The 24,689-nt window shown below is 44.1% G+C and overlaps 1 protein-coding gene across 3 annotated transcripts in view; it reads left to right on the top strand.

The window, feature by feature from the left end:
- ARHGEF28 (Rho guanine nucleotide exchange factor 28) overlaps positions 1-24,689 on the top strand; it is a 283,698-nt gene that overhangs the window by 149,584 nt on the left and 109,425 nt on the right. The window contains exon 1 of one of the 3 annotated variants that reach the window (XM_087430181.1): positions 11,206-11,549. The exons of the other annotated variants lie outside the window; for them this stretch is intronic. Within the exon in view, the coding sequence (XP_087286307.1) occupies positions 11,465-11,549 (85 nt within the window). The 5' untranslated portion in view covers positions 11,206-11,464. Of the gene's footprint in view, positions 1-11,205; positions 11,550-24,689 lie in introns of those variants that run through there. 3 annotated transcript variants of the gene reach the window in all.

The raw sequence follows: 24,689 nt of genomic DNA, 5'->3' as shown, positions 1-24,689 counted from the left end.
TATGTATTGTTCGATTTTGTAGAGTGGCCTGGTCATCAGTGTATCCTCAGGCTCGAATCACAGTTATTCTTTAATGGTTTGGGTCGCTTCATTGCTGTTATTGTTTGTTACTTACATGTAATATAAGTAAAAGAGAACCTCTTAGTGGGTGTTGGGAATGGGGGCGTGGGCACTCCAGAGACAGATGAACCAAAGCTGGATGTGGAGGAAACTCGACTGGATACCTAAAAAAACCCATCCGGGGGCCGACCTGGTGGTGCAAGCAGTTAAGTGCGCGCGCTCCGCTGTGGCGGCCTGGAGTTCGCAGGTTTGGATCCCAGGCGCGCACCGACGCACTGCTGGCAAGCAGTGCTGTGGCGGCGTCCCATATAAGGTAGAGGAAGATGGGCACGGATGTTAGCCCAAGGCCAGTCTTCCTCAGCAAAAAAAGAGGAGGATTGGCAGATGTTAGCACAGGGCTGATCTCCTCACAAAACAACAAAACAAAAAAAACGCATCCAGACCAATCTGGAAGAGAAGGAAGCAGAAACAGATGGAAACAAACAGCAGGACGTGAGGTGCTTCGGACTGCTCAACCTAGATGCCCTTTGCTGACTGTGGATGAGACCAAGAGGGAGAAATGGAGGCCCCACACAGGAAGCGGAGGAAAAAGGAAGCTAGAAGGAAATGGTTGGAGGATCTGTAGGGACAGCCCCTCTGGAACTGTGTTAGGTGTAGGATGAAGTCTTTTTTGAAGATCTCCAATTGTGGGTATAGCTGGAGAGGGCCAGGCCTGGGATTTCAGTGGTGAGCTGGGTGGAGACAGTGCGGTCAATAGTGCTCCTCTGACGAAGCACCACCAAGTAGCACTAATTGGTTAGGCTTTCTTTTCTTATGTTAACTAAAAGTTTGGAAATGGAATTAATACTACTAAGCTATAAAAGCTTATACAATAGCAATTTTAAGTTGTTTGTGAAAATAATGTTTTGAGATGGTTCCAAAGAGCATCTTAAGTGTGCAGTCTTAAGATCTAGGACCCGTGTCAGTGGAAGCTGGCCCTCTATTGGCTGTTATTTACTAGCACATGTGTATTGATGTTGAGATCTCAAGCATGGTGCATGAAGCTTGGAAGAAAAAGGAGAGGGAACCTTTGCAGAGCTCCTACCCTTCTGAAAAATAAGTTGTCAAGCGTAATTTTTGCAGATCTCTTTCTATGCCCCAGGCTACAGAAGCTTCTGTGGATTCCCTTTTTCCTCTTCTCCTTTTTTGGGGGTCCTCTCTCTACCACAAACCAAAGCTTACCAGTGATTTGGTTTTGAAATAAAGGGGCTGGGAATGGAGAAATATCCCAAGAAGACCATCGGGAATGCAAAGCTATTTGTAAAAATTCTGACTCAATTTTTACTCCTTTTGTTGACTTCAATGAAATTTTCTTATTGCAGTTGTTGAGGTTTTAGAAATTGTTTTTGGTAGAAGAAGTTGCTGACTTATTGGAATCCTGCTGAATGTTATAAGCTTGATTTTGTTCCCTTGTCCCCAGTATTCTGCCTTTTATATTTGCGGCTTCATTGTTTGGATGAAATTCTCCTTGTGGAATGCGAATAAGCATTTTTCTTTAAATTAGAAAATTGCAATATTTACTGGCAGACTTTTATCCCATAAATTAAAAGAATTTTTGGATTTCTAGGTTGCTATATACTATACACGAGGAAACATGAAGAAACTAAAGCCTTGCTAGGGATATATATTATGTTGTTGTCTTCTGATTAAAAACAAAACAAAAAACTGTTCCATTATAAGTCCCAAGTTTAGGACGCTATCTGGTGTAATGATGGGTCTAATGTTATGCCTATTGTTTGCTCATATATGTACAAAAAAAAGAGAACAAAATGAAAGTGAGTTAAGGTTAGGAGTGGCTCATCTAAACTCTCGGGTATCCTGTGCTTCTGAATCTGCTTGTGCGTTGGAATTGCCTTGGAGCTTGAACAACACTGAAGCCCAGTCCCCCCCCAGAGAAGTCTGACTTAGCTGATCTGAGTGTAGGGTGGGCTTCAGGAGTTCTAACAGCGCCCAGGTGATTGTCAGGGGCAGCCAAGGTTGAGACCTTGAGGGAGCTATGCTCTGAGGACATCGTGCCTGACTTACTTGGTTTTCCATAATTTTGGAATTGGGGGAAGGTGGTTCTACTTTTGTCTCAATTGATTACAAAAGCAGTTAATGGAAGCCAATTTGTATTCTGTTTGCAGACTTTCAATGATGATCACCATCAGTATCATTGTAGATCTGTGGGAAATCTGAAAACGGCAAAAATTTGTTGAAAAATTTCCCAACTACTTGAACCTAAATGAGATGATTAACTTTTAAAGATTAATCATTTTTAACATTAAGAGGGAATCAAGTGATTGTAATTTGCCATCACAGAGTCATTTATTGGACTTTGAGTACTCAGATTGGGGTGAAGGGAGGGAGTTTATACTAATGTCACAAGGGCATTACAGGGGGGCCTGATGCTTAGTATTAGTACGTGTAGTACAATCTAAATCGCCTTTTTCTTTCTTCTCAACTTAATTTCTGAAATGTGATTGAAGGAGGGGGAAAATGGCAGTCTTTCTCTGAACTCGAAATTTTTCATTCTCTAACATAAGATCCTCAACTCGAAATAAACCAGCTTAGTGAATAAGTAAATTCCATAGATTCCATCCCTAAAGATTCTGTTTTGATGATTAGATTATAAATTTCAAACAAGCATACAATCTTAAGAAAACTACAACTAATTTATAAACATGGAACAGATGAGAGATATGAAATGTATTCTGCAAATAGTATTTGTAAAATTTTTATGTGGAAAGTTAAAATTCCACCCAGGGGTTTCTTCCCCTTTTCTTGTGTTGAAATACCTGTGTGTACAGACACTTAATGCAAGAATTGCCCTGGCAGAGGAATCACTGGGTCCGAACTTGATTGTGGGGTAAGTGTGTTTATGTGAGTCTAGGCTTGCTTTTTAGTGAGTACAGTGGTTAATCCCTTGGAAAGGACTTTAGGGCAATTAAGATTCTGGCTGGCTTTCATGCCAGGCAGTATAAGCTGTAATAATTTATTGGGACAATTTGCTTTAACTTTTAGAGTAGCTAATTTAGAAGACATTTTTATGAAACATGGCCCCTTACTTCAGGCATCGGCAAGAAGCCAACAGAATTTATTCCTAACAATGTGAGATTCTGCTGAGGAATATGTGTAGCTACAGTATAGAGAAGTGATGCAATCAGAGGTCGAATGGGCGATCCAGAAGTAAATAATCTGTTGTTTCTGTATAATATTTAAAATAACAAATGAAAAATCAGAATAAAGAGTGAAATTAAAGGTATCTAGAACTTGAGAAGAAAACCTTGAGGAAGTGGGCTGGGTTTCGTCCAGGTTCTTGAGATTTGTCTGCCAGTAAGGTTTCTGCTGATCTGAGGTTGAGTCATCTATCCACACGTGCCACATGGGAGAGCTTCTCATTGGGGTGAACTCTTGGGAACCTATTAACCCCAAAGAGACATGATTTGTTACTGAAAAATTGAAATTATTTTCAGCATATAATCTTTAAATGTCTAATTAGTTCCCTCAGAGTTACATGGTAACTTCACGTAATAAGAACTTAAGCAAAAGGAAATAGAGTTTTATGCTGGACTTGAATTCCACATATTTAAATAAGTGATGCAAACATTCTTTTAGCATGGATTTCCAACCACACTGAATGAACATAGATTCTGTACTTTTTGCCCCCATCCTTTAAAAGCTTTTATTTTTTACTTATTTTTTATTTTTTTCCTCCCCAAAGCCCCAGTACATAGTTGTAAGTACTTCTAGTTGTAGTTAATTTTTAGAAGAGTGTTAGATTTACAGAAAAGTTGTACAGAGAGTTCCCATATGCCCACCACCCTGCCAGTTTCCCCTATTATTAACATCATTTATTATGGTACATTTGTTAAAATTAATGAACCAGTATTGATACATTATCTTGACTGAAGTCCATACTTTATTTAGATGTTCTTGGTTTTTACCTAACTTCCTTTTTCTGTCCCAGGATCCCTTCCAGGATACCATGTTACATTTAGTTGTCATGTTTCCATAGGCTCCTCTTGGCTGTGGGAGTTTCTCAGACTTTCCCTGTTTTTGGTAATCTTGACAGTTTTAGAAGTACTGGTCAGGTATTTTGTGGAATGTTGCTCAATTGGTATTTTTCTGGTGTTTTTCCCATCGTTGAACTGGGGTTATGTGTTTTGGGAGGAGGCCCACAGAGGTGAAGTGCCATGTGCATCACATCCTGTCAGTGGTGTACTGTCGACACTACTCACCACTGTTAGTGGTGCCCTTGAGTGCCTGGCCGAGGTAGAGTCCCTTCCCCATGTGGTGCCCTTGAGTGCCTGGCCGAGGTAGAGTCCCTTCCCCATGTGGTGCCCTTGAGTGCCTGGCCGAGGTAGAGTCCCTTCCCCATGTGGTGCCCTTGAGTGCCTGGCCGAGGTAGAGTCCCTTCCCCATGTGGTGCCCTTGAGTGCCTGGCCGAGGTAGAGTCCCTTCCCCATGTGGTGCCCTTGAGTGCCTGGCCGAGGTAGGGTCCCTTCCCCATGTGGTGCCCTTGAGTGCCTGGCCGAGGTAGAGTCCCTTCCCCATGTGGTGCCCTTGAGTGCCTGGCCGAGGTAGAGTCCCTTCCCCATGTGGTGCCCTTGAGTGCCTGGCCGAGGTAGAGTCCCTTCCCCATGTGGTGCCCTTGAGTGCCTGGCCGAGGTAGAGTCCCTTCCCCATGTGGTGCCCTTGAGTGCCTGGCCGAGGTAGGGTCCCTTCCCCATGTGGTGCCCTTGAGTGCCTGGCCGAGGTAGAGTCCCTTCCCCATGTGGTGCCCTTGAGTGCCTGGCCGAGGTAGAGTCCCTTCCCCATGTGGTGCCCTTGAGTGCCTGGCCGAGGTAGAGTCCCTTCCCCATGTGGTGCCCTTGAGTGCCTGGCCGAGGTAGAGTCCCTTCCCCATGTGGTGCCCTTGAGTGCCTGGCCGAGGTAGAGTCCCTTCCCCATGTGGTGCCCTTGAGTGCCTGGCCGAGGTAGAGTCCCTTCCCCATGTGGTGCCCTTGAGTGCCTGGCCGAGGTAGAGTCCCTTCCCCATGTGGTGCCCTTGAGTGCCTGGCCGAGGTAGAGTCCCTTCCCCATGTGGTGCCCTTGAGTGCCTGGCCGAGGTAGAGTCCCTTCCCCATGTGGTGCCCTTGAGTGCCTGGCCGAGGTAGAGTCCCTTCCCCATGTGGTGCCCTTGAGTGCCTGGCCGAGGTAGGGTCCCTTCCCCCTTTGGAGGGGTCATGAGGGGCAGCTCGTACTGCAGGTGTGGGGAGTTAGCTGTGTCCTTCCCTGGGAGCAAAGTATCTGCAGAAATTACTTGGAATTCTTCCACCTGGGAGACTGCTATCCCCCCACTTTTTTATTCAGTCATTTATGTCAGTCTGGATTTGTGGATATTTATTTTACACTTTGAGTAATAATCTAGTCCTACTTTGTTCATGGTGTTCTAGCTTTGGCAATGGGGAGCTCTTCCAGTTAGCGTCTGTGTTCTTCATGTTTCCGATCATTGTGGTTTTGGTGTTTTTTTTGGGTGGTGAAAGTATTCTTTATGATACTGTAATGGCGGATACAGGACACTGCATTTGTCAAAAGCCATAGGACTTTATGGCACACAGAGTAAACTTTAATGTGTGCAAATAAAAAAATTAAGTTGGAAGATCCTAGGATGGAATGCAGAATGTGACAAAACAATCTAACTGTGCTAAAAATGTATGAAATACCTTACGGTAGGGAATGAGGGGCGCAGGCCTCAGTACTTTTGGAAATGAGGAGAATCTGTAAGAATAAAGGCAAAAGAAACTGCATAAGCATTGTCCTCTAGGTGATAAAGTTGTTTCCCACAGGGGTACAGGTTAACAATTCTGATACCCCTATACGTGTGTCCTGGAAATGAACAATTAAGTAAATGGATTACGGATGGTAGGTGCCAGGGGCCTCACTGTTGGAGTGGGAATTTGTAGATAAGCAAGGGCAGGAGGCTAGAATGATCCGTGTGCTAATGGATTAGAGTTGCAGACATCAGTATGCACTCGTGATCATAGATAGATAATATAGATACATTATATATTATCTATACATTAATATAGATACACATGGTTGCATATAAAAATATTTGTAGATATGTGTATATATAAAGGTTAGGACACACACATACGTATTTCCTTGCCCTTGTTAGTTCAACGGGCCTGGAAGCAACAACACTCCAGTAGCATATCCAAGATGAGCCACCCTTTATTTAAAACTAGGATTATCTGTTACATTTTGTGTGAATTTTAGCTTCAAAACTGTGGAATTGATAGTTTAGAGTTTGTTAAAGCTAATTATTTAAATTTTTGGTCATTTTATACCTTATTGTTAACATATTTACATGTGAATGACCATATAAAAGTCTATACAACAATAAGTTGAACTTTGAATGTTAACATGATGAAATGTTTGTGAATAAATCCGTGGCATATAAGAAACTTTTTTGGCAGGTTTGGGAAAATTGGAATTGGAACATTATCAGAAAAAACCCAAAATGCAATTGTAGATGTTGCTCTCCCTAAGTGCTTCGGTTCTTCCTACTACGAGGAATGTTTTTCTTCTTGGGCTATAACGAGATGCTCCATTACCCCTCCATCCTTTCTCTGCCCAGACTTGTGGCTGTCCTTGCTTCTTCCACGGCCCCTCACATCCACTGTACACAGCTGCCTTTCCAAGATAGATTCAAAATTCCTTGTAATTTATTGTTCAGAAAAATTTAGCCAATTTGTCCTAGTTCTTTCCTTTCAGGTTATGCCCAGGAACTTCAATGTTCAAAACAAAGAGAGATCCACCAAGGATCTTTATTTTCTTAAGAGAATCATCTAAGTAGAACCTATATCTGTAACAATACTGAATGCTGGTAGAAGCTCTGACAATCTAATTCTTTAATATGTTGCCTCAGTCAAGAAATCTATTATTTTCCTGTCCTGAAGTGTTTTAGGTATTTTCTTCTTATACTGTATGTGGATATCTCATAATACAAGTAATGTCATCTTGTTGGATTTCTAGTTGTATCCATTTTTTCCCTTAGTCCATAGGGTGATATAAGGGGACATATCAGAACCTCTGAAGGGGCATGCAGGCTTTTGTTCAAATAAATCAAGGTAATAAAGGCAGATAAGAAGTAAAAAGTATCCTTATCTTTAAAGTAAGATGGTATTATGAATGGTGGCATCCTGGCATTCCAATTTATGACAACAGTTGTTATACCATGCTCCCAAATCATGTCTATTTTATGTGAATTCAATTTTATGGTCTCTGTTTAAAAAAAAAACACACACACACAGAATGGGGAGGTAGGGAGAAAAATAATAATTTAAACCTTGAGGTGGCTATACCTGTGATTTCACTCTATGAGTATGCTGTCCCTGAGTGGGCGTGACCCTGGAGATGTGAATATACCATTCCCACCATGCTGCTCATAATGAGGGCCTCTTACCACATGGATATGAGCTGTGCTTTAAAGATCCTCATTTTCTGTATAACATGGCCTTTCAGTGAAAGCCAACCATTGCACCTGGTGCCCGACCCAAGTAATGATGTTCAACAAAGAAGAATGGCTGGTGTTGAACTTACAGAGATGACATGGTGCCTTCTAAGGGATTTTTGAGGAAGAACCCAAGGTTACATTAAATTGTCACTGTACTGGCTGAGGTTATCTAGGATAGGCTTGTCTTGGCATTAGGGGTCTTGCCATCTCTTGTTTGTATTTTTATGACTTTTTCCAAGCATGATGTCTAGCAGTGTGAAACACTGTGGTCTCTGGTGGTCAAACAATGGAGTGGAGAAGCAAGATAAGTCCTCCTCTCCCTCCTCCTCTCTGTCTTGGTAGGATTGTCTTGAAAATACTTTGTACATTGCCATGTCTCAACTTTGAAAATTGAGCTATTACTCCTGAGTTAAAGATAAGAATACTGCAGTGTCTATAATGTAAAAGAGAAATATAATGAAAGGTAAAATTTATGTTTAGTATTTAAGCTAAAAGTTATTGAAAACTTACTTAAGTTCTTTAATGTTATAATCTCATTTGATCCTCTCAACTCTTGAAGTATAGATGTTATGATCTGATTTTATGTGAAACAACTGAGGATCAGAAAGTATGAGGGACTTGGTTAGGGCGACCAAGTAAATAAGTGACAGAACTACTATTTGGGCCCAGATATATATGGCTCTAAAAACCCATGATTTTTCTTTTTGGCTTGTGGCTCCTTAAAAATATGAGTATGACATAGTTCTTGCCCTCAAGGAATTTGGGGTCCCATTGGAGGATAAGAAAACTGTACAAATACTATAATTCAAGTAAAAATATAAATAACCCTCTAAAGAGGTTTAATTTTATCAAGGTTGAAGGGTAGGGGACATGTTGTCTAGATGAGGAGAATCAAGGAAAGTTTCCCTTCTCTACGGGTCTTCCAGTAAGCTGGACCTCAAGGGCAGCAGCGTCTGCCCTGGGTCATTGTAACCTCATAGAGGTTATTTTCTAATTCAAGGATTTTCTGTTTCAAGGAGGCACAGTAAGGGTGATGAAGTCATTCACACTGTATATTGTAATGGTTGTGTGATATCTGGTGAGAAAGTGGCTTTGGGGATATTTTCATTGAATTCTGCCAATGCAATTGCAATCAGCCAGAGAAAGCAAAGAAATTAACCCGTTGAATATGATTGAGATGTAAATAACATCTTAATTTAAATGCAATCATATTGACACAGTGGGGAAAAAAAATCAATTACTATAGAAAACAAGGAAGGTAAATGACACACATTCATTCAGGAGAAATTCTTTGAGCAGAAAATGAGCTGGCCTAAAAATAAAAAGGCTGTGCAAACACAAGATTTTCTACTTCACTTTGTGTGTTAACTCTGTATGGCTCGTCAGTGGAAATCATTTCTTTAAAAGTTGATAAGTCATAAGGCAAATGAGATTAGAAAATCTTGCTGAGTGTCTAACAGGTACTGATTGGGTAGTTCTAGTAGTTTTATTGTCGGAATAATTTCTGTGTCAATAACCAGTGATATGTAATTGGTCAACGAGGACTGTGGTTTGGGGAAAATGAGATTAAGCTGGATCTGCCTGGCATCTCAGCTAACAGGAATGCATTTTACAAAGTTCTTTCAGAGCTCTCTCTGTCTGCATTGTCCTGAAGTTCTTCTGATCTGTCACTGATGCTCAAGAGAGGAGCAGCCTGCTGCAGTAGTTTGTTGACCTGGGATTTATCCCAGTTAAGTGGCTCTCAAACTTCTCCATGCATGAGAATGAGAAAGAACACAGTATCTCCTGATCCTACACTTTCATTTCAGTTTGGTGATGGTCTCTACTGGTGGAGATTCCTGGATGTCTCTGAGGCAGCCAAGGGTCCATGGATCTATGCTTACCCCAAGAATGGCCTGTAGCCTTAGAAGAACAATGGGTTTTCTCTACTGCTCTTTTTTTCAAATATAGGTACTGTTGTGATGAATAAACTACAAATACATTTTTAAACACTTTACAAGACTTGTAGTTTTTGTCAAGATAACATGTTTTCAATCAGAGGATATTAAAAATACTGCAGCTGTCATGCAAAGATTCTTCATCCACAGGTTGAGACTAGTGAGTGTAAATCATTCATTCATTCAGCACATACCTGCAGTGTCTCTGGCACTGTTCTAAGCCCTAAAACTGAGAATGAATGGAAACACCCATCCACAAAATTTTATCTATTTTCTTATTAAAGATCCTTAAGGACTAAAACTCTCTTAGCTGATGTAAGGGTTGAGAATAATTTATCCTTACACTTGCACCCAGCTGATTTATTTGAAAAATAATTACATATTTTTCTTGAAGACTACCAAATAGAAAATGTATTAATGTTTATTTTCACTTTGTTGTAATGCCTGCAACTCTCTTCTAGTTGTGTTTCGTTTTAGTTGTATGTTATATGTATGTAGCAAACCATATAAAAACATGGTAGTGATTGTGTCATTCTGATGTTGATTTGAATTTGAAATTAAGTGGTTTCTCTCCTTTTGCCACTTCTATCTGTGCCCCTCGCCCCACCCCTACCCAATCAGATAGGATTAGCTGTCACGGGACAGGATGTGCTTCTGTTTTCTTATGCAGCGTGGCACGATAGTGCCAAGAATTTGGGGAATAATTGAAGTAAAGAGATGAGTGTTAATTAAGACACATATTGTCATGTTCCAGATCTGCATAGTTGAACAGATATTCCACTCTCCTTTAGTTTATTTGGGCATCAGACGACCTCACAAAACAACAATACCTCTTGCTATCGCTGCTGCTAAAAGAAATGCTTAGAAGAGACTCTCCTCTGGTACTGGGGATATACTTTTTTCTGCCGCAGATCTTGGCTGCTGTGCTGTTGCACTTATTTGGGGCACATGTATCTGTGTGCCTGGAGGGAGGAGGGAAGTGAGTGTGAGCAATGTCACGATTTATGGGGAGGTGGTAATGGGCTTCTACTGAATGCTAATTCTTGGAGAGCTGTTCAGGGAGACTGCGCAAGAACTGTTGGTTTGTGGTAAATTAGTCACTAGCTCCACTAAGATGGACTGCAAGTTTAGATCAGAGCTCTGAAGGCACCCAAATCCTTATGATTGATGCCCACACTTGGTGACAATTGAAGAAAAATGCCCCAGTTATGCTAAGCAGTAGTAGATGACTTTGCTTGCATGAATTTAATGAGATGAGTTCAATTCTGTATGAAAGTTAAAGTGTCCAACCACTTTAGGATTAAAAGAATGGGGAGACTGGATTTTTAAATGAATTATCAGTGCTGTTTTGGCCCTAGAATCTGAAAAGCTGCCAGAGCTGCCAATGGGATGAAAGAATAGATTGCTCTGGAAAGATCCCTGCCCTGAGTCTGATGGCCTTTGTTTGCTGTGCATCGAGCTTTCTGGCTGTCCACACAAGTAAACCTCAACCTTTATCTCACACTGCGCTGGGAGGCTTTTCTGAGAAATGGTACTCGAGCGCCAGAACAGAGCAGGTGCCTGCATTTGGAGCTTGTCTGGAATCACAGCAGCGCCCTCTCAGTCCTGCTTACCTTTCTTCTTCATTTCCATTTCCAGTGACGAGAAGAGGAGCGTTAATGATTCATTTGCTCCCAGTGACCTTTTGAATAACTGGACTGTGGTGTACCAGTGCGACTCTAGCCACCACTCTCTCCTCTTACTTCCCTAGCTTGGCTTTAGCATTTACAGCCGCCTCCTTGTCTACATGCCTGAACGCCTGAAGGAAGAAAAACACTGATTGCCTCTCCCTCCTGGTGTTGGCGGCTCTTCACCAGCCCCGTTCCTTCCCTTTACATCACACAGGAGGCTCGCCTCCTGGCTGGGACTCTACCCTTGAATCTGTTGATTTCACCAAAACGAAAAGATGGATTCTGACTCGGACCCACCTTTTAACTACTCGTGGCCTTCCTTTCCCAAAATGAGGATTCGACGGAGGGCGTCCAAGCAAGGTAGATTCCGGGATCTTTTGTTTGCCCCAGAGCCACGCCAGCATCTTTATCCTCTTACCTTTCCTTTCCTCATTTCTTTGCCAGACTGTTTTCTGATGAAGTACGTGTTTATACATGTCTTCATAAAGCTCTCACCATGTGAATACTTTACTGATAGACTCTGGGGCAAACCTACTCTTTCTTCTTAGGTTCCTTTCACTTTGAGTCTGCCTTTGTGCTACATTGTGCGTGTGCAATTCTCTTAAAAAAAAAAAAAAAGTTTAGTACCAGGTAAATGTTTTGGATTCACTTAATCTGAGTTACCTTGGAGTTACCTTGACAATGAAGCGTGCTGTTGATTTCAATGATTACAGTCTTTGTGGGATATGCAGAGAACTACACGTGCGTTCCATACCCAGTTTGTGCTTCTTTTCTGTTTTAGTTTGTGTGTGTGTTAATTTTTTCAAAATATTTTGGACCTACGAAAATTGTTCTTTCTATTTTATTGATTTTATAGATGCTGTAAGGAAGGGCTTCTAAGAAAGTAATTTCAACAAGAAAGCCTATTTATCTCTAGGGGATATAGTCATGTATTAAAAAGTTTGTTAACAGTAATTACCAAGTATGCAAAATCCTTTGCTGCTAAAGGAAGAAGAGCCCTTTATCTGTAGTGTGATTGATAATGGAGTGTGTTTACATCACTTACTCCCCCTCACCTGCACTGCGCTCTCGCTCTCGTAGTGCGGGCCTTGGAAAGCAAGGGCACGTTGGCGTTAGGGAACAGTGGAGGTGCCCTGGCTGCCTGCTGCACCGGCCTCGGCTGGGCTCCACAGGTGGTGATCTGCTGCCCTCTGAGGATTACAGAAACAAGGAAGGTGGCGGGCAACCCTTTCCACCTCTTGTCTTGTGCAGCGACTTAAGTGGCTGTATTTTTAATTCAGGGAGAAAGGAACAAGCGGAAGAGGTGTTTCTGAAAGCGGGCTGTCTTTGTCACATTGTCCTTGTGGAGCGAGATTCTCTGTTCTCTGGAGCAAAATAAGCTACTGCATCACCCTGTGCTCTTCCCAAAGCAAAACGGAGGCTGCCAGGCGTCAACATTCCTCATTAGCGTCAAGGATCTCTTCCTCCTAGAATAAAATAGAGGGGTGTATGTGTGTTTGCTTTTTGGCTGGGATCAAGGCCAACCTCAGGAGTACGATGGGCTGACCATCTAGGAGTGGTAGGAAGCCTCAGCCTGAACAGATCTCCCGTGCTGCTCAGCTGCCATCCTGGAAATTCTGTCGTGGGTGACTTTAAAACTTGGTAAACGTTCTGTTTTCCTATTATTCTGTTTTAAAATTTCATTTCTTTTTATTTGGGGTAAAGGGCCATGATATATGCAACTTACGATTAAATGGTTCCGGGGGAGATATACCTATGAGAGAGTGCAAGCATGGGCATATGAAAGCAGGCTTGGGTACAAATGGAAAATGGAGTGACATGTTAGCAATAGGTAAATCTGGGTAAAGGGTCTACATTGGTGTTCACTGTGCTATTCTTATTCCTTCAGCTTTTCTGTAACTTTGAGATTATTTCCGAATAATACATGTTTTAAGACTTGTAAATTACTTCTGCGAGGGTAGCTACACTAAGTCACTAATACTTTAGAGTGAAGATTGCTAGTTCTGGTGCAGTGAGGAGTTCTTGAGAGCAGGTACCGGTTCTGTTAGACTACCAAATCTTTGTGCTAATTCTAACCCAATTAAATTTGAGGAATAATCTGCTTTATATGATTTTGTACTTGTGCTGTCCGGCTGGCTGACTGGATGCCTCTGTTGTTGGGGCCTGGGCAGCCTAACAACCTGGAGGACGTGGGATTAATGATTAGGCCAGTGGAGTTGTGGGGAACGCATTGATCACGCTCCCCTTTGAAATCCAAAGTTGGAGCACAGCCAGTCTGAGCTACAGCAGAAAGTCATAACATAGCTATGTGTAAATTAAACTCGATTCAAGTGAAAGCAGGTGCCTGGGGTGTGAGAACGATTAACTATTTGCTGCTAATAAACAAGACAAGTGGAAATACGGTTGGTATTGTCAGACAGCGTCCCCTGCTTCCTCTCCTCATTAAATCATGATGGCCTAGTTGTGGAGAGGGGGTTTGGTCACAGTGCACTGTTAGCTGGAGAGAGTCTCAGAACCGTAGGCCTTAGAGATGCCTGGTCCAACCACCTCATTTTACAGATGAGGACTATGGGGCGAAGTGATGGGGAATTATTCATGTGTTTAACAAGCATTTCCAGAGTGCCGGGCACTGTTCCAGGGGGCGGGGTGAAGTGGTGAACCAGACAGACACTGTCTCTGCCTACAGGGATCTTAGCATTGGGAATGGGTCCCACAACTCCCAAGACCCAGACGTGGCACCTCTATACAGTGGAAGAAATACCAAGAAACCTGATTTTTTCAGCCCAGTGATCTGTTTGTGAATATGATCTCTTGTCTGTTAGAGGATGATTTAAGTATGAATGTGGGTTCTGGTCACCCGGGAAATCGTGAAGGACATTTCAAGGGCTTGGAATTTCTGGCTTATTAGCAAACCTTTCTTATATTTGGCCGGAAATATTCTCTTTGTTCTCTGTTATTCTTTCTCTCCTTGTTAGTATTCTCTTTCTTTTAATGCCCCCTCCTGCCCTTATTATCACTGTTCTTTGATAGGTACACAGACACATAAACATTACTGGCTTGTTTAGAAAGTGATATGAAAATTTAGAGGGTTTGGTAATAAGAGGAAAACTAGGTTGGCAGAAGCTGACAAATACGAGATATCAACTAAGAAGTGCATCTAGTACTTTCTTATCGTCAAGCCCTCAGAACGGAAGAGAAAAGGTTGTAACTTAGAAGCAGTGCCTTTGGAAATGACCAGTGTCTAGAGGGAATGGGATGTAAGCAGAGGGTGAAAGCTATTAAAACCAAGCTGCCCCAAATGTATTCCTGGGGGTCTCAAAGTTGCCCTTTGTCATTTCATGGGCAGCCTCAGGACAGGCTGTACTGGGAACCTAGTGGTTAATGATTGGAGTGGGTCAGAATCCACCACTATTCTGCTTCAAGGACTCCAGGGATGCCTGGAGTTTTGTTTTGTTGGTTTCAGTAGGAGATTCAATCAAGAAATTTAATGTTTATTATCAAAGATTAAAAAATATGGGGATTGGACCTTGCCTAAGTTTCCCATAATTGTCATTCAATCTTTAAAATGCATTCTTAAGTATAAAGCATCAGGACCTGCGAGATATTGAACTGTTCTTTGTGCCTTTCATCCATTGATGCAACTTCTCTCCTTCTCTCCTCCAGCTCGTGTCATACACCTCTTGAATGACACTCTCGAATGAAGTGTGAAAGAGGGCTTTTTATTTTCTTTTTGCTGGTGCAAAAACAGTCTATAGTTGCCAAAGAAGGCAATGCCTATCAGAAAGCTTAACAACCTTGGAGAGCTTATTAGATAACTAATATTTACGTGGTACTTTGTTAACCATAATAACCAATGTTTACTAAGCTGTGGTAGGTAATTAACATATATATATCTGATTCTCAAAATAACTCTATAAGATAGATGATATCTCTGTGTTACAGATGAGGAAACTGAGGCTTGGAGAGTTTTAAAGTTATTCCCAGGGCCGTGCCAGGAAATGCAGGAAACATTAACCACGATAGAATAGGGAAGGAGAATGGATGAATGAGTGGCATATGTGTAAGTTGTTTCTCACATATGTTATCTTGTCAAAGACCCATGTGTTAGATGTGGTTGTCGTCTTCATTTATTAGTTGGGGGCTCTGTGGCTGAGAGAGGAGAAACGAGTTACTCAAGATCAGAGCCAGTAAATGGGAGCCAGACCTCCAACCAGAACATCAAGTTCAGAGGTTTATTCTTCCCAGTATGTTTCACCATGTCTTAGTGGAGGTGGGGATGGTGAACTTCCATGGGTAGCTGCCTTATGTTCAACAGGTGCTGTTGTGTCTCACCATCTTAGCTTCTCCCTCTCTCGTGAATCTTTGACTGGGAACAGAGGTGGCAGGGGAAACGCTGGAGGAGCAAAGTGGTAGCACTGTTTCTGTGTCCTCATACACCCGTACGCGTGCATACAGTACTGACACACATCGTCGGTTTGGGTGGGAAGGTGGACAGATGACTGGAGCACTGGACAGTTGGCTGAGGAGAGGCAGGACAAATTAAGAAAAGGATGGGGTGGGAGTACTTCCAGCATGTCCTGGAAGGTTCACAGGTTTGTCCCAGACAGAGAAAGATGAAGTTAGAGGGAGTGAGCGTGTTGGGAATAGAGACGAAAATCATGAGACCACTGTTTTGGCCTTTTTCATGAGGTCATTTAGTGTTTGGGGGGCAGGTACCTAGTCTGAAAGATAATCCCTGGCATAGTAAGCGTTAAAGGTATGATGACATTTCAGAAGGTTTAAAGATAATTTTTAAAGGTGAGTTACTTTTATCTCATAGGTTTGTTCTCTTCTTCTTTCTTGCCCTCCCTTCCTTCCGTGAAGTTTCCTTGAATACACACATGTGCTTCCATGTGCTTGTGTGTATTCAGTCCAGAAATTCCCCCAAAGGGTGACTGAATACCATATACCATAGGAGGAATAAGTCACTGCAGAAATCCTTATTAAGGAAGAGAAACATTTTCCTAAAGGTGACATAACCTGCTGAGGTTTCGTTGGCTCACAGTGGAGACACTGTTTAACCTCATGCAGAGCAGTTTCAATTTCACACTCTGCCTGGAGGCCTACCTTTGTCAGCAGAGGAAAGGAGGCTCGTTACAAGCCTATTGCCAAACAACATAGCTACATACCCCTCATGGCTTAAACAAATTCTTTGCCAAATATTTGAAACTGATTTTTTTCTTTATTTCAGGCTGGTTCAAATGCTTAGGTAAGATATATTTTTGCATTAATCCCTGAAAGTGGAAGAGGGGCACTATTACAATTTATTACTCCATGTCCCGGAGACTCCTCCCTACCACTCCAGTTCTGGGGAAGGACCAGTGGTTGTTTATTCAGATAACGTTAATTAAGCCAGAAAGTGGTAAGTCCCATAGGAGAGGTCAGGACAAACTACTCTCAAAGTTCAGGATGCAGAGACCAGTTCAGGCTGAGGGCGTCATGAAAGAGATGTCATTTCAATAGCTTGTGGGCTTTTAACAGACAGGTGGTCCCTCCAAGCAAATGGGCCAAGTCACATAGAGTGTATCAAAGTGGTGGGAAATAGCCCAGGCTTGTGCAGTATTGATTCATGGGAGTACAGAAACCTTGAGTGGTACCGAATGTCACATTGGTCTGGTCGGTTAGTTTTGTCTGCCTAGCTTCCTCCTTCTCTTTGCTGAACAGCACTCACATTCTTTAGATGGTAGCCCCTCCACTGGTCTGGCCATGGGTACAAATGATGCTACCATCTTCTCCTGCCACCTTGCCTTCCTGGATGCAGTGGGCTGGGCATCCCACCCGGGTGGACCAATCACAGTATCCCCCTTGCCCGGCCACAGCTATTGGCCCAGGGTGGGCAAATGACCCAAACTTGGCCAATCTGTCTTTCCGTGGGCCTCTTCAAACTGGAGTTTGGAGGGAGAAGTCTTCCTTGGGTGGCAGTGTTGGAAGGATCGGTGTGGAAGCCATTAGCTGGGAGAACCAGTCTGTAGTTGGAGGAAATACTGCAAACGTGGAAAGAGGAGCAGTTGCGAGGTAGGATCCCGCTGGATTCCAGGCCCTCATTCTCGTCTCGGGGGCCTGTGGCTGCCCAGGCGCCTCGCTCCCAAGACTTGGGTGTTGAATTCCTTTGGTTCTGTGAGCTGCCCTCACATGCCTTCAGTAAATCTTTTCTCTCCCCCTTTTATTTTGTTTTGGCAAATTCAGGTTATATTTCTCCCACTTCCAACTAGAAATCTCCAACTGGTTCTTTCAGATGTGGCTTCAGGGTCCTGTTCTGAAGCCTCTCCTGAATTCGCTCCAAGTCCATCATTCTGTCCTTTGAGCCGCGCCGGCTCGTGTCTGATTTTGTAATGGCCTCTCGTTACTCTATTGCAGCTGTTGCATGTCTCACCCTAAGATGCTGGGCTCCTGGGCGGTGGAGCCGGCTGACCCGTTCTCGCGCCTGCAGCACCCGGGTCACAGGGAGCAGGCGGGACACAGGAAGTGTGTTGTGGCCGGGCGCACTCACACTGCACTCATATCCTTTCTATCTTGTCTTTAATGATTTTGGCTGTAATGGATCTGATCTTTCTTGTGAAGTCCTACCCTCTAGGCAGTGGGAGGGGAAAGGGTATATTGTAGTCTAATAAGGAAAACTTGGTCTGATGCGATAGTGAAAATAGTCATTTTCGGCAACTGCTCAGTGTCTTTAAGTAAAATATCCAGTCTCTCAGATTTCTCCCTCCTCCTCCTCTTCCTTGCCCAGCTGGTATGGAATGTGATTTCCTTGTGAGGGTAGGGGGGCACTGGTGGTGTGGAGGAGGAGGCTGTCTTTGGGTCCTCCTGGCGTCTGCTGCCGATCTGCTGGCCTGCACTCTTCCCTGAGGTGTGACTGTTTTATCACTGGGTGTTTTGGCATCTGTGACCAAGGCCTGCAGCTGGATCCTCTCCCTGGCATTAGTCAGACCTGGCGATTCTCCTTCACTGCCGTGGGCTCACCCTGGCCCTCACACTGCAGAAACCTTGGAATCTCTGCTCCTGGTTGCTGGCTCAGGCGCGTCCCTGAAAACGTCTGCTACAGGGTCCTTTCCTTCTCACCATGGTGGGCCCATGGCAGGCCATAAGTTCTCCACTCAGCCACTTCCTGCTCCTCTCAGAGGCCCGTGGGAACTTAGGGATCCATTCTTACCACTTAAGTAACTGGGGGCAGCCCAGGGAAGCTGGCCCTGGCCCTGCTGCCTGGCCGTGCTCTCCCACTGAGGGCACTTGGTGGTGTCCCCATGATGGTATGAGGCCACCAGCAAGATGATCTCCTTTAGAGCCACAAGTGGAAGTGGGAAAAGGCCACCTACCCTCAGAGTAGCCCCCAGCCTGTCTCACACTGTTCCCCACAGACAGGGAAAGCACTTGTCTCGTCCCTTTGATCTCTGTCGTCCCTGCCACTGGGAAGCCCCGGTTATGAATGTGACGCATCTCATGTCCAGCTCTCATTCATGCCAACCCACCCAGAGGTGCCCCGAGTTGCTCAGGGTTGCTCAGGATAATGGGACAGGATTCAAGAATCAAGTAGAGTTTCCCAACCAGCAGAAACCTAGAATAATTTGGAGAAATGCCAGGCAATGCTTGGCTTTCGTTATTTATTGATTTATTCATTTGAAATGTTCTTGTTAGGACACAAAAGAGAAGTGAAAGAATTTACATTTCAGTAGAGAATTCTCTATTTCGCTAGCATGGTTCTTGTCTACAGTAGAATTCAACTACTTTTTAGGATATTTAAGGGGCAAGAACCCGTAACTCTAGATATAGGCATGGGAGGCTTGGAGCTCCTCATGACTTTTGAAGTGGACAAAATCACCTTTGGTTGCCACTGTCTTTCCATAAGATTATGCAGGATCTGAAGTATTCATAGGGTTTCTTGTGATGATGCCATGGGAGCACCTTCCTCACCAGTTTGTTTTTTGTCTGTAGTCACCTGAAGTGGCCTCGTCAAAGTCCTGTCACTTTATCTGAGGTCCTTCTTTTCTATTTTGGTGTTTGTATAATGTGTAGTTTTTTCCCCCTCAGTCTGCCCATTTTTCCTTTCTGTAGACTCATTTGCTTCGGGCCTTGGAGAACTGCATCAAGAAGGAAGGGAATTGCTGATTAAATCTGGTCTCCCCGAGGTCTACACAGCACACCTGACTGAGCCTCTCCCTGAGAGCTTGGGGGAAGCAAGGGCAGAAAAGTTATCTACATACTTAGGAGTCCTTCTTTTCAAACATAAATGTATGTCCTCTCGAAGGCTACTTTGAGCTACTGTAATTAGGAATGAGAACTTGGAAAGATGTGGGAGAGAATGGTGGTTGTTCTCCGAGGACCATATTTTTCTCTCCCTCTCCTCCTTTCTCCCTCCTCCCTGCTTCCCTTGGTGCCTCAATGTATTACCAGGGAAAAAGCTTGTTTTCTTCTTCAATAATTTTGATAATTGGGTCTTTCAAAACAGCAGAATAGGACTTCTTTTAGGATCTGATTTTAGAGTACCGAGCTGTAACTTGTTATTTAGAAGAGGTTTTAAACTGCTGTTCCGGGGGAGAGGGCTGGAGAGACAGCTCTCACCCCAGCACCTCTGGAATCTGTTCACTTCCATCCTTGGCTGTCACTGTTGTTAACAGGGCTGGTTGAGAGGCCTGATCGCATCCCAGGGCTCGTTTTTCTCTTTACAGGAGCCCAGGAGGGGGAGGTGAGTTCTGAGGGTGTATTGGATGTTTGGATCAAAGTTAGAGACTCTCTAGTTTGGTGGACAAAGGCTCCCTGGGTTCTCCCAGACCCATCTTGGTGGGGACTAAAATCCTCAGAGTCGCTTTAGCTCACATACGACCCACAGGAAACTCCTGGGCTGAGGATAATTCTGGAATTTGGATCCTCTCGGTAATCTCAAGTCCAATTCAGAAGAGTGAGGCCAAGCGATTTTAAGGCCAAGACTAATATCAGGAAAATCCTACAAGAACCTCAGAGGAAGACTAGGCAAGGAGATAAATGACAGTTTACCCTGAAAATGGTCACTTTCCCTTGTGAGGATGGGTTTTTTCTTTCTTCTGGAGCACCCTCAGACCAGTGGTGGAAAGGATTATCTGTGCATTTCAGAACTTGCCAAAGTTCCCTTTGAATTTGGGGTAGTATGCTGTGGGGGGAGAGGATGTCGCTGTCAGTGCTGTGTGTGCGTTCTGCTCCTGTCACTTAATAATGTTGGCTGGTGAATCACTCTCCTGGGACCTCAGCTTCCTCGGCTACAAAGCGAACATGGTAATAGCTCCTGCGGTCACCACGAGTGGGGTTGGCAGATGGGTAAAAACAGTACTGTGTGCTCCTGAGTGAAACATTTCCACCAGTGCACTTACACATACGCTGTCTGATATGGTGGATTTACTGATAACCTACTATTTTGCATGAGATTCCACAGCTGTTCTTTTACATAGGAGGCAAATTAAAAAAAAAAAAGACTTGTTTTTTCTCTTATTTTAGATGTAAAAATGGTTATTGTTGGAAATCTAGAAATTACAGATAGTAAAGAGAATAAAAACCATGTGTACTTCATCACCTAGTGATAGCAGTTAACAGCTTACCTTTCTAGTCTTTCCTTCTGATTATCTTGTGTGTTGTTGTGTGGTTAAACAAAATAAAATCATACATTTACTGTTCTACGACTGTTTTTCTCAGGAGACTCGCACCATCATATTCCAGCAGCAAATCTCCGGGGCGGATGACAAGGCCCGGGAAGCGAACAAAGGCACTTGGGCACAAGTCACCCTGTAACACATTAATGAAACTCTTAATGGCAACATACCAGACATTGCTCAAATACCGTTTTCTCATTTTCTTTGGTTCAAGATAGGATCCTCAGTAACCCCAGTTATTAAATGGAGTGCTTTGAACTACCTGGCCGACTGCCTACCTAGAGCTGCTGTTTACTAGTTGTGTGACCTTTGGAGGTTCCTTAAACAGCACCACAGTTTCTTTAAAAGGGAAATAATAAATAGTACAACTTCAAAGGGTTGTTTTGGGGGTCAGATGAGTTCATATGCATAAATCATAGTGCCCAGTTCCTGGGAAGTGCCGTCTTCACGTTGGCTGTGCTGGTGGTATTACCCGTGTAAGCACCCACAGGGGAGCAGGCCGATGTCCAATAGATGTGGGCCCTTGGAGGACCTGATACTTTGCTTCTACTCTCTGACTTCTAATGCTTTTTTTTCCTAGTCATTTTCTTTCAGTACCTTTACTTTGCAAATCTGCTTGATTTGCATTTTTCCTTAGGAATAGAGTACCATACCTGATATTTTAAGTAAAAAGATTAAAGAGTAATATTCCTGGGCTGCTGCTACCAGAGGGCATGTCGGGGGTGTTGCACAGGAAGTGCCTGGCATCTGTGGTGTTCACACAATGGGAGAATCTGTTCTTATCTCAGACCCCAACCAAGAAGTTACTTGTGCTACCAGGAGGGGCAAAATACAATTCTCTTATCACCAGAGTGTGGCAGACCACAGGACAGAACACACAGATAACAGGCGGGAAGGACAAGGGGGAGGAGAGCTGTGTAGAGACATCAGGGGACTTTGTGGGGAACAGTCCCTAATGACTGTGCTTTGAGGATGTTTGTAGGAGTCACAGCTGGAGGCTGAGGGCCCAGCAGGTAGCGTAGTGCCTGGCAGACAGTGGACACTCAGTAAATGTTGACAAGAGAATGAATGAATGAACAGGCGAATGAATGAATGAATGAGAGAAATAAGAAAGTGACACTCCTATCTCTACCTGGAGTAGAGTGAGAACAGCTGGGAAATGCACAGAAAGCCTCTAGAATCTGAGAAAACTTTGCTAGATCAGAAGAGAATAGTCTCTCAATTGTACCTGGTATAAGATTTCTGTCATTTTCTTTTTTTTTTTTAGATTTTATTTATTCATTTTTTCCCCCCAAAGCCCCAGTAGATAGCTGTATGTCATAGGTTCACATCCTTCTAGTTGCTGCACGTGGGACTCGGCCTCGCGTTGGACGGAGAAGCGGTGCCCTGGGGCGCGCCCAGGATCCGAACCCGGGCCGCCAGCATCAGAGCGCACGCACTTAACCGCTAAGCCACGGAGCCGGCCCTCTGTCATTTTCTTAATGAGAAGTTTTCTCCTTCAGAGAATATGTATTGAGTATCTACAACATACCTGACATGGTTCTAGGCACTGGGGATTCAGAGTCACTGTTCTCCTGGAGGTTACATTCTTGTAGAAGGAAGCAGACAATATGCAATAAGTTTGTATATGCTAGGGGCTGATGTGTGTATAAGGGAGTATAAAGCAGGGCCTGAGGGGCCGGCCCCGTGGCTTAGCAGTTAAGTGCGCATGCTCCACTGCTGGAGGCCCGGGTTCAGATCCCGGGCACGCACTGATGCACCGCTTCTCCAGCCATGCTGAGGCCGCATCCCACATACAGCAACTAGAAGGATGTGCAACTATGACATACAACTATCTACTGGGGCTTTGGGGGAAAAATAAATAAATAAAATTGAAAAAAAAAAAAACAGGGCCTGAGGGTCGCTATTTTCCATATATAGTGGTCAGGAAGAGCCTCTCTGATAAGATTACCTTTGAGTAGAGACCTGAGGAAAGTGCGAGAGTGAGGCATGTGGGTATCCAGGGGAAGAGCAATCCTGGTAAGAGAACAGCAAGTGCAAATGGCCTGAGGCATAGACCAGCAAGGCCACTGTGGGCTAGAGTAGGGTAGTTGGCAGGCTTGGAGAGGTTGGGTGAGGGTGGAGGAGGGGCAGGTTATGTAAGTGTGATGCTGTGATTTATGATAGGAAATATGTATTTGGTCTTCATCCCCATTTCAGACACAGAGCTCCTAAAACCCATGAAATTTCCTAAGTGATGAGTGTGATAAAGATGTTTTGTGATGTGAATGAGGGGACTTTTGGACCTAAGGATGGGGGCTGGTTGCTAGGAGAACCAACCGTGTGATGAGACAGTTGGAACTTTCGTTCCCTCCCTTGCCCCCGCCCCCCCCAGGAGGGGAGAAGGACTGGAGATGGAGTTCAATCACCAATGGCCAATGATTTAATCAATCGTGCCTATTTAATGAAGGCTCCATAAAAACCCAAAGGGAGAGGGTTCAGAGAGCTTGGGGGCTGGTGAACATGGGAGGTGCTGGGTGAGTGGTGTGCTAGGAGAGGGCATGGGAGCTCCTCGCCCTTTCTCTATACCTTGCCCTGTGCATCTCTTCCATCTGGCTGTTCCTGAGTTATATCCTGTTCTAATAAACTGGTAATGTAGTGAGTAAAATGTTTCTCTGAGTTCTGTGCACTGCTCTAGCAAATAACTGAACCCAAGGGGAGGGGGTCGTGGGAACCTCTGATTTACAGCCAATCGGTCAGAAGCACAGGTGACAACCTGGACTTGCGACTGGCGCCTGAGGTTGGGTGGGGAGTAGTCTTGTGGGACTGAGCCCCTAAGCTGAGGAATCTGATGCTATCTCCGGGTAGACAGTGTCAGAATTGAGTTGGATTGTAGGCCATTCAGTTGATGTCCAAGAATTGCTTGGATGTGTGGGAACCTCACCCCCCAACCCCATATACACACGTGTTGGAATTGGGTCTCAGCACCGTTTACTAAGGCGCTGTAGCTTGTGGTAAAGTTTGGCTTTTACTCAGGATGAGATGGGCAGGCACTGGAGAGTTTTGCAGAGGCATGACATGACATGATTTGATTTCCTTTGTAAAAGGATTGCTTTGTCTCCGTAGTGGAGAATAGGCTATGGAGGGCAGAAGGCTGGACGCTGGGACACCAGTCAGGAGGCAGTAGTCTTGCAATGGTCATGGCAGGAGATGGTGGTGGCTTGCCCCGGGGTGGCGGTGGAGGTGATGAGAAAAGGTCAGGTTCTGGATCTATTTGGTTGTGAAAGAACAGTCAAGGCAACTCCCAGGACAGACAGAGGGAAAATCAAGAGTTCTGTTTTGCACCTGTCGTGCGCGACACGGCTGCTGCACAGCTCAGTGAGATACTGAGGAGGTGGCTGTGATCCGGGGAGAGGGCTGAGTCGGAGATGCAAATTTGGGAGCCATCATCATATAATGGTATGTGGTGCCGTGTAGTTAGATGACCCAGGGAATGAGTGAAAAGAGACAGAGGGAGAGAGAGAAGAGGTTTGAGGATGGACCTTGGAGCCCTGCAGTCTACCAAAATCCAGAAGATGAGGAAGGCTGAGAAGGAAAGGCCAGGAAGAGAAAGAGGCAAAGGGAAGAAGGGAGTGATTAACTGTGTCACATGCTACTGTAGGTCACATCAGGTGAGACCTGAGAACTGAGCACCTAATTCTGTGAGAGGAGGGTCATCGGTGACCGTCATGGGCACTGTTTTAGTGGAGTGCTGGGAACTGAACTCTAAAATAAGTCATATCCGTTTTGTAGTGGTCATTCTCTATAAATCTACTGTGTTCATAAACTTTAGGATTAAGACAAACCAGAATGAGTGAATGAAGGAAAG

The sequence above is a fragment of the Ceratotherium simum genome, chromosome 4, assembly GCF_057802395.1.
Source record: "Ceratotherium simum simum isolate JZ-2026a chromosome 4, ASM5780239v1, whole genome shotgun sequence".
NCBI classification, from domain to species: domain Eukaryota; kingdom Metazoa; phylum Chordata; class Mammalia; order Perissodactyla; family Rhinocerotidae; genus Ceratotherium; species Ceratotherium simum.
This window is presented reverse-complemented; position numbering and strand designations above follow the sequence as displayed.